This window comes from Sceloporus occidentalis, unplaced genomic scaffold (genome assembly GCF_023333645.1).
Source record: "Sceloporus occidentalis isolate IW3139 unplaced genomic scaffold, rSceOcc1.0.p SCAF_33, whole genome shotgun sequence".
NCBI lineage: Eukaryota > Metazoa > Chordata > Lepidosauria > Squamata > Phrynosomatidae > Sceloporus > Sceloporus occidentalis.
The window spans coordinates 924,984-940,527 of record NW_028317013.1 but is presented as its reverse complement, the minus strand read 5'-3'; the positions used below and the strand labels follow the sequence as shown (position 1 = coordinate 940,527).

The window sequence follows — 15,544 nt, the reverse complement described above, 5'->3', positions numbered from 1 at the left end:
TGAGAACGAATAATAAATCAATTTAGCTTAATATACTATACATACTGTATGTTTATTATGTACCGTTGTTTCATTCTTCTGGCACCCAAGGAAAGACTTCTTTGACACAAATTTTGCAGCCAAATATATTTATGTCCATACATACACATTGTGTAGGTGTGATTATTCTTTTTATTTTTCCTTTTGTTTTATCTGCTATGTAAAACTTTCATAGCATTTCTTTTAAATAACATTTCTTCATTTGTATATATACGTATTTTAAATAACTTAGTAAGTACAGTGCCCTTAAATACAGTGTTATTAGCAGGTAACAATACAACTACTTCCCTATCTACATAGGTGACATTCTCCATGCCCATTGTCCCTGACCTTATAAAGAAATAAGACAATGCATTAAAGTGATTTATTCTTGAAATAATATTTATATTTCCATGGGCTTCTTCTCAAACCTTTAAAATATATTCGAATTATGGAGAGATTTGAATAATTACCTAAGCATGAAGCTATACGTTTTCATGAGAAAAATTAGTTTACTTGTACATACTCAGTCCTGATGTGAACTCTTCACATGTTAGGTATCCTTTTCCTTCACTGTCCAATAAATCAAAGAGCTGTTCTAATTCTTGCACACTGGAGAAAATAATACTGCTGACTTTCTGAAAGTATCAAAAATACATATTTAATTATTTTTCAACTACCATTAGAATTTAGATATTAAAACTTAATCAGCCTTCAGTACATTGCATACCTGCATTATAAAATCATTAACATCTTTGAAACATGGTTAATATGTGTTCCATAACAACCCATAGGCCTATTGCATTTTGTATACCTCCAAACTATCCATGTGGGATCCTGATTTTGGGGTTCATCCTGCAAAGGGGATATCGGTTCCACAATGCAGCCTAACTTCCCTCTCCACTTCTTTGTCTCATGTACTGTGCCCCAGGAAGTGTTTTTGCATGCTGGTGCACAATACAATGAACCAGAGAGACTGGGACGTATTTAAGGAGCTTTATGAGCAAGGTAAAGAAGGTAAGACATCTTATTTGTCATGATACATTGAGTGTACTCAGGGCCGGCGCCACCTATAGGTAAAGTAGGCGCCCGCCTAGGAGGGGGCACCGGCAGCCACGCAGCCTGCAGCCACGAACCGCTGGTCGCGGTCATTCATTAGAAGCGCGGCTGCTGTCACTTGATGGGAGGCAGGCAGCCGCACAGGGGGAGGGGCTCACTATGGGGAGGAGGGGTGGGACTTGTAGAGGTGGAGCCAGGGGGCCACAAAATTATGGTTTGCCTAGGGTAGCAAAAATCCTTGCACCAGCCCTGAGTGCACTTAATATAAAAGTACCCCAAAGTAATTTTAACAAAGGCACATATGGGTGAGGCCTTATCTTGATAAATTTGAGTGTATCCCATTGCATTCCGTGGATTTGTCTGTTTTTACTACAGAGATTTCAAGTAGAACGTCTTCTTCTCTAAACACACATGCTATACATGTCTCCCCATTCATCTTTTGTAACTGAGGTCCCTTTCTGCACCTTCCTCTGTTATAAGTGTATTTATTTAGGCGGTCGGCTAGATATTTATCTTCATTTATATAACTTTTTTTAACATCCTTAACAAACAAATACTTCTTCAGCTCATTGAACTTTGTTGTCCCGTTTTAGTGGTACCCAAGAACAAGCCTAACAATGCCCACTCAATGTTCTAAATGTAATTATTTTCTTCTTAAAAATCACCTCCATATCACTGCGCATGACAAACATATTTCTGCTTGGGTCATCTTCTCTGAAAAAGCTGTGAATTTTTTCCATGATTTCAGATATATAGGAATCCTCCTCAGGCATTGATAAGGTGTCATTTAACGTGTCCTCTTTTTCTTCTTGCAGCTTTATCATCCTTCTTGAGGAACCCATTTTTCTCCCTCTTGATCGCCTCCGTTCTGCCATAGCTTTCAAAAATTATATTCTGGCAAATGACTGAAAGTAACATGAGAAGGATTAATTATAGTATAGTTGCATTAGTTCAATGTGATGTCAAATGTTGACAGAAACTGGCCAGTGCTGGTCACCATATGTTGAAAACCCTTTTCCTATAATACTCACCTGACAATGGTTGAGATTGAAGACCATCCCTGCCTTTGACTGCAACCCAGTCAGAGATACACGCGTGCTTCTGGACATACATTAGACATTACTGCTCGTAGTATATCAGTGACCAAGCTAAGCGCCTAGGCCTGCACAAAACTGAATGAGATCCAAAAAAACAGGTACCTTGTGTTTTTATAAAAAATACTACTAATTATTGCTGAATGCAGTTGCTTAATTCACAACTCAGTTGACATGTATGCGTTACAACTTCTTATCTTAATATGTTTTTTAATGACTAAAATTAATTGGTGGGAAAATAAAATCTGAGATGACTGTGTTCTTTTAGATTGCATAATCGTTTCTAATTGTCTTTAATGTCTACGCAATGGCTTTACAAATGCTGGATTCTTTACTGTTTTGGTACAGATACAGTGTGTACTTTTTAAGATTAGCTATGTTACTATTTAAACATTTGACATAACATAACGATATAATTCCAATTCTTTTATGTTGGTAACTCAGCTTTCATTTTTCTTAAAGATCATCTCTAAGAGAAAAATAAATAATAGTAAACTGATTTGTCGGGAAATAGATATTGTTGGCTTTAAAACATATGTTGTTGAATTTTGAACAATTAAAAAAACCCCATGGATTTCAGTTAGGATATCACTATAATCGTGTAACACAGAAAAACTCCCTCAAGGTAGTAATTATAATTGCCTCTACCTTAATGAATAATACCAGTATAATACCAGCATTAACTATTCTCCTGGAGGCTAGACCATTTAAGAGGGAAAAAAATCTCAATAATACAAAAGATTTATTTTAATCATACAAAGCTGGGGATTTTGAAACAATCTTACAAATACAGGGAGAACACGTACTAAGGCAAATTACACTAAAAATAACACCACCCCATCTATGGTTATGCTAGAACCAGGGCCGGCCTTTGGGGTGTGCGACCTGTGCGACCGCACAGGGCGCCACACTCCAGGGGGCGCCGCCGCCACCGTAGCGTACCGCTGCCGTCAGCAGCGTACCTAGTGGGGGGGCGAGCGGCACCCGGTACCGCTCATCAGGGGGGCACCCGGCACCCCTCCAGAGACGGACAGTAATGTCCGCCGCTGGAGGAGCAGGCTCGCAAGGGAGCGGTATCGGAGGTCTTTAACAGACCTCCGGCTCCCTTGAGTGATTTTAAGCCGGTTCAAGGATCTCCCTTGAACCCGGCTTAACATCACTCAAGGGAGCCGGAGGTCTGTTAAAGACCTCCGATACCGCTCCCTTGTGATCCGCGCGGCAACAGCTGCTGTGCGCCGGGGTTTGTTGTCAGATCCCGGCGCACAACACTGAAGCCGCGCCCACCGCTGTCCGTGCCCTCTGACCCGGAAGAAGAACTGAAGAAGAAGAAGAACGAAGAGGAGGAGGAGCTGTAAGGAGAAAAGAGGAAAGGTAGGAAAGCATTCAGTGAGAGTGGATTGGTATGTGTGTGGATTGGTATATATGTGTGGATTGGTATATGTGTGTGGATTGGCATATATGTGTGGATTGGTATACGTGTGGATTGGTATACGTGTGGATTGGTATACGTCTAGATTGGTATATATGTGTGGATTGGTAAATGTGGATTAGTGTATACGTGTGGATTAGTGTATACGTGTGGATTGGTATACGTGTGGATTGGTATACGTGTGGATTGGTATGCGTGTGGATTAGTATGTGTGTGGATTGGTAAGTGTGTGAGAGTGATGGGTGTTATGCTGTACCATTTCCAATGTCTTTTTCATGATCTAATTATCCTCTAAAAGTACATCATAACTCCCATCATTCTATACTGCTCCATACAGTGGCAGAGCTGGGAGGCAGAGGCCTTGCACCCCCACCGCAGGACTCCTGAAAGGTAAGTGAACTTCAAAGAGGGAAAGGGTAGATAGTTAGGAGGGCGTATATAGGGAGAAGGGAGTGAGACAGGGGAAAGGGGGTAGATAGGGAGAAGGGAGTGAGAAGGGGTAGATACGGCAGAAGAGAGTGAGAAGGGGTAGATAGGGCAATCATACTCCTATCATGCCAAGTCTGCGAGTAAATCCTGGAATCTGGGTATGCCTGGGCATGATAGGAATGTGATTGCTGTTAATCATATATATATATGATATATATAGACTTGAAAACCGAAGTTGTTTGTGTGGTTATTTGGAAAGTCCCTGGAGTGCCGGTAACTATTTTTGGACTATATATATAATATTATTTAATTGTTTTCTCCTATTTTGGTGTGTTACTTACTTTAAATAAAAGTGTTAGATTTTTCATGTTGTTGGGGGGGGTCATATTCGGTTTTGGCCAGGTAAATGCTGCACTTTCGGTTTCAGTCCAGAATTCGTTTCGGTGCATCCCTACTACTAAGCCAGACAATTAAGTGGTAGGCCTAGACCACATCAATGTTTGGCGTAGTATATAGTGATTGGGGTTTTGTTACAAGTTTTGTTACAAGTTTTTATTCCTTTCTTTTTTTGGGATGGGGGGGCGCCAGAGGAGTAGTCCGCACAGGGCGCCAGAACACCTAAGGCCGGCTCTGGCTAGAACGCAGCTCCAATGGGTAAGTGCCAAGCCATTGATAACAAAAGTTACCATCAAAATATGTGTGTGACTTTGTGTGAGGTTTATCTTCACTTAAGGTAGTCCATAAATCACTGATGTGGGGCCATACTTTAGCATCAACCTAGATCAGGGGCGTCCAACATGCGGCCTCGAGGTGCGGCCCGCGTGAGATCGTTAGCCAGGATCACAAGAGCCCTGCTGCTTACTTGTGGGAGGGTCTATTCTCTGCTTCCGTCCTTCTTCCTCTGTGGGGAGAACGAGGGAGGCCGCGCCCCCTGCTGAAGTCTGTGATCGGCATCGAGAGCTGTAGAGCAGGTAAGGGGGTGGGGGAGGGTGTGTGAATGAGTATGTCTGATTGAGGGAACGAATGAGTATATGAATGAATTTGTGTGTGTGATAGCATGGATGTGTAAGTGCTGGAACCTAGACATGATGGGACTGTGATTGCTGTTAACAATCCCACTCCTATCATGCCAAGTCAGCCAGTACATGCTGAAACCTGGCTAGCGGCCTTCCTTGTGTATTGATGCTGCCAGCAGTATGGGGTCTGCACTTACAGCCACCCTGTACCAGCATGTACTGGCTGACTTGGGATGATAGGAGTGTGATTGCTAACAGCTAACAGCAATCTGCTAACAGCAATCACAGTCCCATCATGCCTAGGTTCCAGCATTTACTGGTTGCCTGGGTATAAAAGAGTGTGTTTGCTGTTAGCAATCACACTCCTATCATGCCAAGTCATATTGTTGATTTTTTTTGTCCAATTGTGGTGTGTTACTTAATGAAAATGTGGTTACACACTAAAATTGGACAAAAAATACAATGCCCAGCTAACCAGTACATGCTGGAATCTGGGTATGCCTGAGATTGCTGTTAACAATCATAATATATCTTTTTTTGTACAATTTTGGTATGTAACTTACTTTTATTAAAAGTGTGGGGGGGTAATTTTCAGTTTCGGCTAAGTGAACCCTGAATTTTCGGTTTTGGTCCAGAATTTTCATTTTAGTGCATCGCTAAAATAAATAGAACTATTTTATTTTTACTTATCCAGAATCCTGAATTTGTAGTCACAAAACTTTCTAGGCCCAGAAATCAGTGAGAGGAAAAGTAAAGGTTTTGTGTCATTTACTTTATTTTAATCTGCATATTTTATTAAAAGCCATATTTTCTCACAGTGAAAAATTAGTGCGGCCCGCGCACGTATACAATTCTGATGAAGTGGCCCACTGCAGAAAAAACTTGGACGCCCCTGACCTAGATGAAGACATGTAGCATGTGACTGCATGTATCCAGACAGGAGACCACATACTATATTATCATACTGGCAGCCTAAATGGTCTTGAGTGAGAGAATTGTTAGGTACAATCCAGCACACGTATATCAAGTGTGCCAGACAGTAAGTCTGGGCCTATATGACCTATAGTCACAGTGTTACTTAGTTATATAAAATCTTATAGTGGGAACCTATTCAGGAAACCAGTTTCCTCTTTACAGTATATGATTCTACCCTAATATGCACAGTAATTTTCAGTATTTGATAATTTTATATAAAATTGTATATGCAGGTTAAATTACTATTGTTACCTAGTAGTTTGAGGTAGGGTAATCTGATTTAAAATGATAACAGACAGTAATATGTAAAATGTCTCATCTCCTAACTAACCACAATGCTATGCTTTGCCGTATTAAGTTCATTGATGCCAGAGAGGGAAGCAAATTCTATTTCCTGTTTACAGAATCTACAGATGAAAATGTGAAAAGTTGCCCAAAGTGGATTTATCACTGGCAACACTCCAAACTATGCATACAAAAAACAATATACAATAAACAATATACAATTGTAATCTGTAAAGACAGTACCATGTATTTAGTCCCCTATAATTATTATTTTTTTTTTTACAAATACAACAAGAGAAATAGAAGCAAACAGTTTGCCGCACAAATATTTTTCTTCCGCTATGTTGTTTAACAAACACTCGCTCTTTAGGTTCTGCAATCATTGTAAATAGGCTAAGCAACAAATAAGATCATTTAGCGAACATTTTTTTAGAAAAAATGTACAGTATGATAGACACATTATAGAGGATATCACTGTATATAAAAAAAAATAGAATAAAAAAGGAAGATATTGTTTATGCTTCTGCCTCATACTGAGTAGTGGAACCCCTGTCACTCTCGCACATATCTGCATTATGGTCACTCTCGCACATATCTGCATTATGGCCAAACATCTCCACTTTGGTCACGTCTGTCCAAAGGACATTGTTCCAGAAGCATTGTGGTTTGTTCAAATGCAACTTTGTAAACCTAAACAATGGTGCGATGTTTTTAGAGAGATGACTTTTCTCCTGGCAACCCTTCCAAACAAACCATACTTGTTACAGTCTTTCTAATTGTACTGTCATGAACATGCCAACTGAGGCCTGTAGAGTCTGTGACATAACTCTTTTTTTTTGCAATTTCTCTGAGCATTGCACGGTCTGACCTTGGGGTGAATTTGCTGGGACGTCCACCCCTGGGAAGATGGGCAGCAACAATTGCTTATCTAAGATCATTGCTGATGCCTTTCCTCCTTGGCACTCTGTAAACACACACCTGAATGCCCCAGACCAGTCCACTACTTAGCATCTTAATTCCTATGGAAGCATTACTGGTGTACTTGGTTTTTCACACATGGCTTCTCCAGGTTGGCTTTACTTTTGTTGAATAAATCATGACACAGTGTAATATGTCATCTGAGGTTGTATTGATGTAATTTTTAGACCTGCTAAGAACAGATGATTGTTATGATGTCCTGATATGTGAAAGGGTGTAATAGAGTTCAGTCCCCACTAAAGCCAAAATTCCTCATACTAGTTGTGAGCATCTGTGAATTAACATTCAGATAGCCACAAAAAGCAATTAAAGCGCACTTATTTGTTTGATAGTGGACATTAAGTCCATTGTCCCACCACAATTCCAAATATAACAAACATGGATATGAGTAAGGAAACACTGTAATTTAAATTTAAAGGCTTTTGTAGGAGACACGCAAGCTTCCATCCAGCTTCTCCAATGTTTTTCACCATTTTTCTAATTTGTTATGGAGCATGTAGTTATACGCAGCAAAAATGTTCTGTCACAATGTTGCTTCTATCGTCAATTGCACCACAAAACTTGAAATGCTCAAAAGACACGCAAAAGATGAACAGACATGATGGCGGCATGCTGTTATGCATCAGTTCTTGCGAAGCAAGCATACATAAAGCAGAGAATGAATGCGCTGTCCGTATTTGCGAGTGTACATAGAATGCCTGTATAGTTGCCAATTACACTAAAAAACTAATTTTTACAATCAAAGAAATGCCCAACATTCTATAATGGGTTACTATACTATATTCACCTTAATAATGTCTAAAAGTAATCTAAAACAAAAAAAAACCCCAATCATATAGGAATTTAAGGCATACATTCCAGCACTTTAACAGTTTAAAACTGTGTTCTTTATAATTGTGTCCCATTTCTTAACTGTTTACTTTAAAGAGTACATTATAAAAATGAATTATGGTGCATATGGTGGTCTTATCACCATAGCAACCAGTGACATTTTCCTGCTGGCTAGTATTTAGGCCACTTGCACCAAAGCTGCTGTTTAGGAATAACCCAACTCCTGTAAAATTGATTCTGTATTGCACAACTTTTTTTATAATTTTGTAAACAAATTCAGTAATTGAATATATATCGGAAATACATAGAAACTCAGTATTCATACAGTTACTGTGTTACTGTTAAAACTTTTTAAAACACCCATTTATCTATTAACAGAACTTACAGCATAAACACTTTCTCGTGTTTCTTACCTGCGGACAGCAGAAGGTAGTTCTTGACGATGTGTTTTACTTTTTAGTGGTAGTTCTAGACTCTGGTAACAAACTGTTTTTCGCTAGCTGTGTGTGTGTTAAACTGCATTGTGTCATTTTCTTACTCAATTTGGCTTTTCCGTTCTTGCTCCAAAGCACTACTGTGACTTTTAAGTATTTCCTCTGTAAGAGGAAGTCAGTTATTTCTGATAACCAGTGTAATAATGCATTGTGTTATACTTCTTATTCTTGAGCAGGAACGTTGGGGTGAATTCAATAATCGAACATGACTGACAAATGTGAAAAACATGGACATTTCCTTTATTTCTATGGGTAATATAGTTTTTCTTTTCTTCATTTAAAAATAAATCATGCTTCTAAGGCCACTTGCATTCATTGTTTTAAAGCAAATGTAAATAATAATAAAAATAAATAAATAAATAATAAATGTAAATAAGGCTTTCTTCTCTGGGGTGCAATATGGAGAGACTCCCAAGGCACAAAACCTTGGAAAGCATTCCTTAAATTCCAACATTTCAAATGTCCAAAGATTGGCAGTTTTACTTTTGCAACTAGGAAGTTAGGCTTTAGTGAGAATTTTTATGGGACCTTGTAACCAATTGACAGCAGCTTAAAACATTTAAAAAATAATAATAATTTAAATATCCCTGCATACAACTAGAGCTGGTTTCTGTGATTGGTGGACCATGTTACTGTGAGTGCAACAGGGTAGGTCATTTTCTGTTGTTTTTAGAAACCACCACTAATATCCATCGCTAAGAAGGCTAGATTGGCCAACATCGCTCCAAGCTTACCCAACCTTAACTCGCCAGAGGCAGATCAGGTACTGCAGTGTGCAGCCACCAGGTAGATATGCCACATGCTGCATGAGCATAAAGATCTACGTTATCTGGTAGCTAGTTCAGCTTTGGTACAGATCAAAAGAAAAAGATAAAAAGATTAGGATTCAAATTCAGTAGTTGTAGTAGAATATTTTACAACCTAACCAGCTGACAATATAGGGCTAGCCAAAACAGCCAATCAAACACTCAATAAACAGCAGGGGTGGAGGTAATGCTGCTAATGGGAGAAGCACATACTCTTCTTAAGTTACACTATGGGGAACGGTGACCAATTAGAAGAGCACCAAATCTCTTTCCATCTAAGTCTATGGGGATCAGCACAAACAGACCATCATATATATTACTGTATCTCACTGCCCAATGCCAACCCCTTGGGACACCTATACCCTAAGTGGGCACATGCACTCTTTTCTGAAGGGAGTTTTAGTCTACGTGATTGTATGTGTAACTTCTTTTTGCATGCCAATATGTAAAATGTACAACTGTATGGGCCCAAGGGATCATTTAGAAATAAGGAAGCCCTGTAGATGTCCATTATTATTTCCTAAAACAGGGCAGGGATTTACATTCCATAAACAGCGTAAGGTTATAAACAGAGGAGTGATTACAATAATTTGCAGAGGGGTGAAGGAACTGTGTGTAAAGTGTGCAAATGGGAGCAAAAAGGCAGCCACTGTACCATATTACATATTAAATGGCTTATTGAGGGCTGCTTAATGAGTTGGATTGAGAAATCAGAGGTCTCCCTTGTAACAAGCCATTTTACATCTACATTTTCCTAGCTGGCACAGCCCCTGTAGTGTCCCTTATCACCTGCGTCCTTCTGAGGTGGAGCACCAGCACCAGCACCAGCATGACATGACGCACGGGGTGCTGCCGCAAAGTATGGCACTGTAAAGAACTTGTGCATAATCTACATAATAGGTTTTTCAAACCCTAAAGCAGCCATACTTATGAGGTATGAATGCCTCAGCTACAACAAAAAACACTGTTCATGTATAAACATCCCCAGCAGACAAAAATAAATGAACACCTAAATATTATTGTAACATACTACAAATTTCAACACCATATGTTAATATAACCAAAGGGCATTCATCAAATCAGGTCGCATTGAAAAAAAAGCAATGACATAAGGGGAAACATGTTAAAACAAATCATCATGCTATCATTTGTACTGTAGGGAGATGATGTCATTCGTAAACTGAGGTCATATTGTACATGTTTACTTAGGCTGTGTGAGAAAACCTTTGCTTGGAGTCAAACGTTTTTGGACATGAATAAAAGCTTCTGAAATTGTTAGAATATGCAAGGATACTGAAGCTAATTTAGTTTGAAGCCTATATGCATACATACCGTATTGGCTAGATTATAAGACGACCCCCCAAAATCTTAATATTAATTTATGAAAAAAAGAAAAAGCCTGAATATAAGACGACCCTATAGGAAAAAAGTTTTACCAGTAAATGTTAATTCATGTTAATTCATTTAACTATGTGAACATTTTTTTTAAAATAAAAGCTATGATTGAGAAAAATATTTTTTTTTTATTTCCTTTTTTTTCAACCTTCCCCCCTGTTATGCACATCTGCCCCCCTGGCTTGCCACTCTGCCCCAGAAATGCCTTATACCCTCTAAATGCCACTGTGCCCCATGATATGCCTTTTGACCACCTATGTGCCACTCTGCCTCCAGAATTGCTTTATACCCCTATATGCCATTCTGGCATTTAGGGGGTTAAAAGGCATATTATAGGGCAGAGTGGCATATAGGGAGGTATAAGGCATTTCAGGAGGCAGAGTGGCGTATAGAGGGTTAAAAGGCATTTCAGAAATGCCTTATGCACCCCATTTAACACTCCCTCCCTCCTCCAAACTTACCAGCGCTTCTGAGTCCCCGGTGCGTAGTCCGGGCAGCGTGTAGAGCTCTACACGATTCGCGTAGACAACTTCTGCTGCAGCCGGGAGGAGGCGCAGTAAGCAGCGGGGCTTGTCTGCGTCCATCGTGCAGACAACCCCCGGCTGTCAGAGATCACGGGGAACCCTGATCTCTGAGCATTTGCTCTGGAAAAAACCTTGTCTTATAATCGAACAAATATGGTACTTTAAAATGCATTATTAAGATATTCTGTTCAATGGAGCAAAGGGAAAGTAACTGTAACAATCACAGTTTTTACTTAACTAATAGCCTGAAGAGTCTGCATCTATATCAAAACCAATAAAACAATTGTTTTATTAATAACAGAACCAACAAATCCCTAACAACCTTGGATCTTTGGGGACACTGCTAGATTATCCATTAAGCATACTAGGCACATGCCTACGGACCTTTGAGCTCTGGAGGCTGAAGATTACTTATAGGTTATTTAAACCTGACATCATAACGGTGAGGATGAGTTGAGAATCTGGACTCAAGGGTAGCTATTTTAATAAAAAAAATATTAGTTAGGTGAAGACGGCCGGAAAGGGAAATGAGCGGACAGGGTTGGGTGGGGAATGGTCAGAGTTTACTTCTCTGTATCCCACTCCTCAACTTTCATATCAATAATATCATTTTTTTAAAAGGCTGCAGCAATATTTAATTCAATTCAGTAGGTGAATATGCATGTGACGGAATGGCCACCAAACTGTGCTTCCTTCTCCAAGACACCAAGGATTAACCCTTTCAGCATCAGCCAAGACTAGCGCTGTAGAGAGGAATTGGGACACCAATGTACTGAAGCCACGATTCCACTGTAGCTAGCCATGGAGTAGCTTATGCAGTGCTGGTACTGTTCTGAAAAGGACAGTGAGGTATTATACCAACCCACCCAAACATCAGACAGAACCAATGTTGAGGTGAGAATAGAATACTTTTTGCAGCAACACACAGCCTTATATACACAACTCAATCAGATAAGGAACACCATAAGTTAAACACACACAATGGACCCACAAAATACACAAAGTTCACAACAAGGTCCACAAACCAACTCACATTAACATATTAAAAGGGTTTTCTAAACATGATTATTTCTCTGTTTTGACTCTGGGACCCCCTGTGGAGAAATAGTATGGGGGGATATAAACATGCTGTTTCGGGGCCTTCTCAAAGGAGCTCACCCACAAGCAAGGTGTCCCTGGATAGCTTGGAGTCCCCCTGTGCCTGATCTTAATAGCACCTTGATTGGTAGCATGCAGAGCCGGCCTTTGGGGTGTGCAAGCTGTGCGGTCGCACAGGGCGTCATGGCAGAAGGGGCGCCAGGTGGCCGTCCTATCACCAAGGTCAGGACTGCACCGATGCAGGTGCATAGGTGGCAGGGAGCAGAGGAGAGAGAGAGAGGGGAGCCAAGCTGTCGCTAATGAAAAGGTTTTCAGCAACTGCTTGGCGTCCTTCTGTTTCCTCCGCTCCCTGCCACCACTCACCTCAGAGTTGCCCTGACTGTGGCAGTGGTAGTGTGAGGCCTCTGTCTTGGTCGCTGCATTTCAAGCGGAGTCCCGGAATATGACGTCATATCCCGGTGCTCACCAGTGAAGCAGTGAGCACCGAGGCAGAGCAGCGAGACAGAGGCCTCACGCTCCTACCACAGGACTTCAGCAGGGCAAGTGAACTACAAAGGGGTAGTAGAAAGTGAGAAGGGGGGAGTGGTCGCTTGTGAGATAGGAAGGGGGTTGCTAGTGAGAAAGAGAGTTAGTAAGAATATTGAAATAAAGAGTGAGAATAAGAGAATGAATAACTGTGTGGATGAATTGTGTGAATGAGTGATAATGAATGTGTGGATGAATTATGTGAATGACTGAGAGAATGAATTAATTGTGTATGCATTAGCGAATTAATTAATATGTGGATGAATTGCTTGAATGATTTTTGAAAATGCATTAATGAATATGTGTAAATGAGTGAGAGAATGAATGATTGTGGGAATGGAAGAGTGAATGAATGAGTGACTGTATAAGTGTTTGTGTGTATCATAAATGTGTAAGTGATTTGGGGAAAGGTAAAGATGGCACATTCAGGGTGTTTGAGCCTTGTTTATGGGACAAGATGGCACAGAGCGGGCTGTTTGGGGACAAAGATGTCTAATGCTGGCCTGTTGAGGAGCAAAGATGGCTCACACTGGTCTGTTTGGGGACAAATATGGCTCATGCTGGGCTGTTTGGGACAAAGTCTGCTAAGCCTGGGCTGTTTAGGGACAATGATGGCCTATGTGTGTAATTTGGGTGCTGGTCAGGTTCTATGTGGGCAATGCGGATGCCAGGGCTGGCTTTTGGGATGTGCCTGTAATTTAGAGGGTTTTATCTATACCTTTAATGCTGAGTAATGTGATTTCCAGTTGATCTATACCTGCAAAGCTGTGTTTGTGTGCTATTACGTTGATCTATATCTGCTATGCTGTTTCCATACATTATTTATGTATAACTGCAAATACAGGGTTTGTATGTCTAATTCAGTTGATCCAGGCCTGTTGATCCAAGCCTGTGCTGTGTGTTGTTTATTTGATCTATAACTTCAGTGCTGATTTTACATGAGGCTTCCAGTTGATCTATACCTGTAAACCTTGGTTTGTGTGTTATTCTATTGATCTATACCTGGTATGTTATGTTTCCATAACATTGTTATTATACACCTGCAAATACAGAGTCACTTGTACGGACCTTTAACGCCTGATGCCGAAACTTGGCCTGGGGGGGGCAAGAGTTAAAGGTCCATAAGAGCGACTCTATTTGTCGCCGGCAGGGGCCTCCACTAGCATCAACCAGTGATGGTTACGAAACAGGCCACATCCCCTCCTTGAGTGAGTGCACACTGTGTCTACCCACGTGATTAAGTTGGTGGGGGGTGCCCTACTGTCTGATGGCATGTCCTTATTGGTGAAGAACCTAGTACAGCTGTTGAAGTAGTGTTCCTGACAATCTGGAGTGACAGGATGTGGCACTCTGATGGTGGTGGAAGGAGTCTTGGGTTTATTTTCTTGATATAAACCCAGCTCATCCTTCATTCCTGCTTGAATTTTGCCAAGCTTTGGTGCCTCTTCCTATACAGTCACTATTCTCCTTGTGCAGGCGTATATAGGGTATGGCAGCCATGGCACGTGCCATGGGCGCCATCTCAAGGGGGGCGCCGGTGAGTGGCTTTTAAATGCCGGGTTTTTTTTGTTTTTTTTTGATGCGGAGGAGAGAGAGGGGCGCCTAGCAACCGCTCGGAGCCCCTCATTCTCCTCCACGAGCCCTCTACCCCCGTCCCGGTGCCGGCATTTCATGCAGAGCGCCGCAATATGCCGGCATATTGCGGCGCTCAGCATGAAATGCCGGCACCAGCGAGCGGCTTTTAAACACTGATGCGGAGGAGAGAGAGGGGCGCTGTAACTGCGAGGTACTTACCTTCCGTCTGCCGAACCACCGATCTTCTGAAACCCATCGACGCCTGTAGCCGCTGGCAGGTTTCCTGAACACAGACTGCATCGACTCTGGCCCTGTGTACTCGCGTGCCACCGTGTGGCCTCTTATAGGCACTACCCTTGTGCGTTCCAAGCCTCCGTTTCATGCTGGGCGGGAAATGCAATTAGAATGTTTATTTAAACCTGGCTGTTGCACTAGCTCATTGCCTGTGATAGTGCCTTGTGCATGTTGGCTGTGCTTATTAAATACCTTACTTCGTGATTTTGGCTTCTGACCCTTGCTTGTTTTTGACGTTCCTGTCTATCTCCTGTGTTTGACCCGGCTTGTTTTTGATTATCCTGTCCTCGGCTCCGTGTAACGACTACTCTTTTGCCTGTTGCAACCAGTTAACTGCCCCGTACCGGTGGATGATACCAGGTTCCTGCACTGCTGGTCCTCTAGCCGTGACAGATTATCACAGGCCTTACCATGGACCCCGCAGACTTGGTTCGTGTGCCCTCTCGTCAAGACCACCAAGATCAGGTGCTGGCTTCGCATGCTTCCCACCTTCAGTCGCTGGAACAAAAGATGGACACTATTACGGAGTTACTCCGATCTTTAACCACTTCCGGTCCGTTGCCCTCCTCTGCAGCCTCAGCGAGACTCCCTGCAGCTTCGATTCCTTCAGAGTCCGACAGACTTCGGGGCGGAAAACCTCCTAAGATGCCTGTTCCTGAGAAGTATGCTGGGGATCCTCGTGAATGTCGGGGGTTTTTGAATCAATGCCAACTTCATTT

General features: G+C 41.5%; 1 protein-coding gene across 1 annotated transcript in view; it reads right to left on the bottom strand.

Moving 5' to 3' along the window:
- The window catches only part of LOC149298309 (EF-hand calcium-binding domain-containing protein 4B-like), a 48,327-nt gene extending 33,496 nt beyond the window's left edge, over positions 1 to 14,831 (bottom strand). The window contains exons 1-2 of the mRNA XM_089487490.1: positions 14,751 to 14,831; positions 545 to 656 (exon numbers count right to left, since the gene is read on the bottom strand). Coding sequence (XP_089343616.1) covers positions 545 to 656; positions 14,751 to 14,831 — 193 coding nt within the window. The remainder of the gene's footprint in view (positions 1 to 544; positions 657 to 14,750) is intronic.
- Between the last annotated feature and the right edge of the window lie 713 nt (positions 14,832 to 15,544).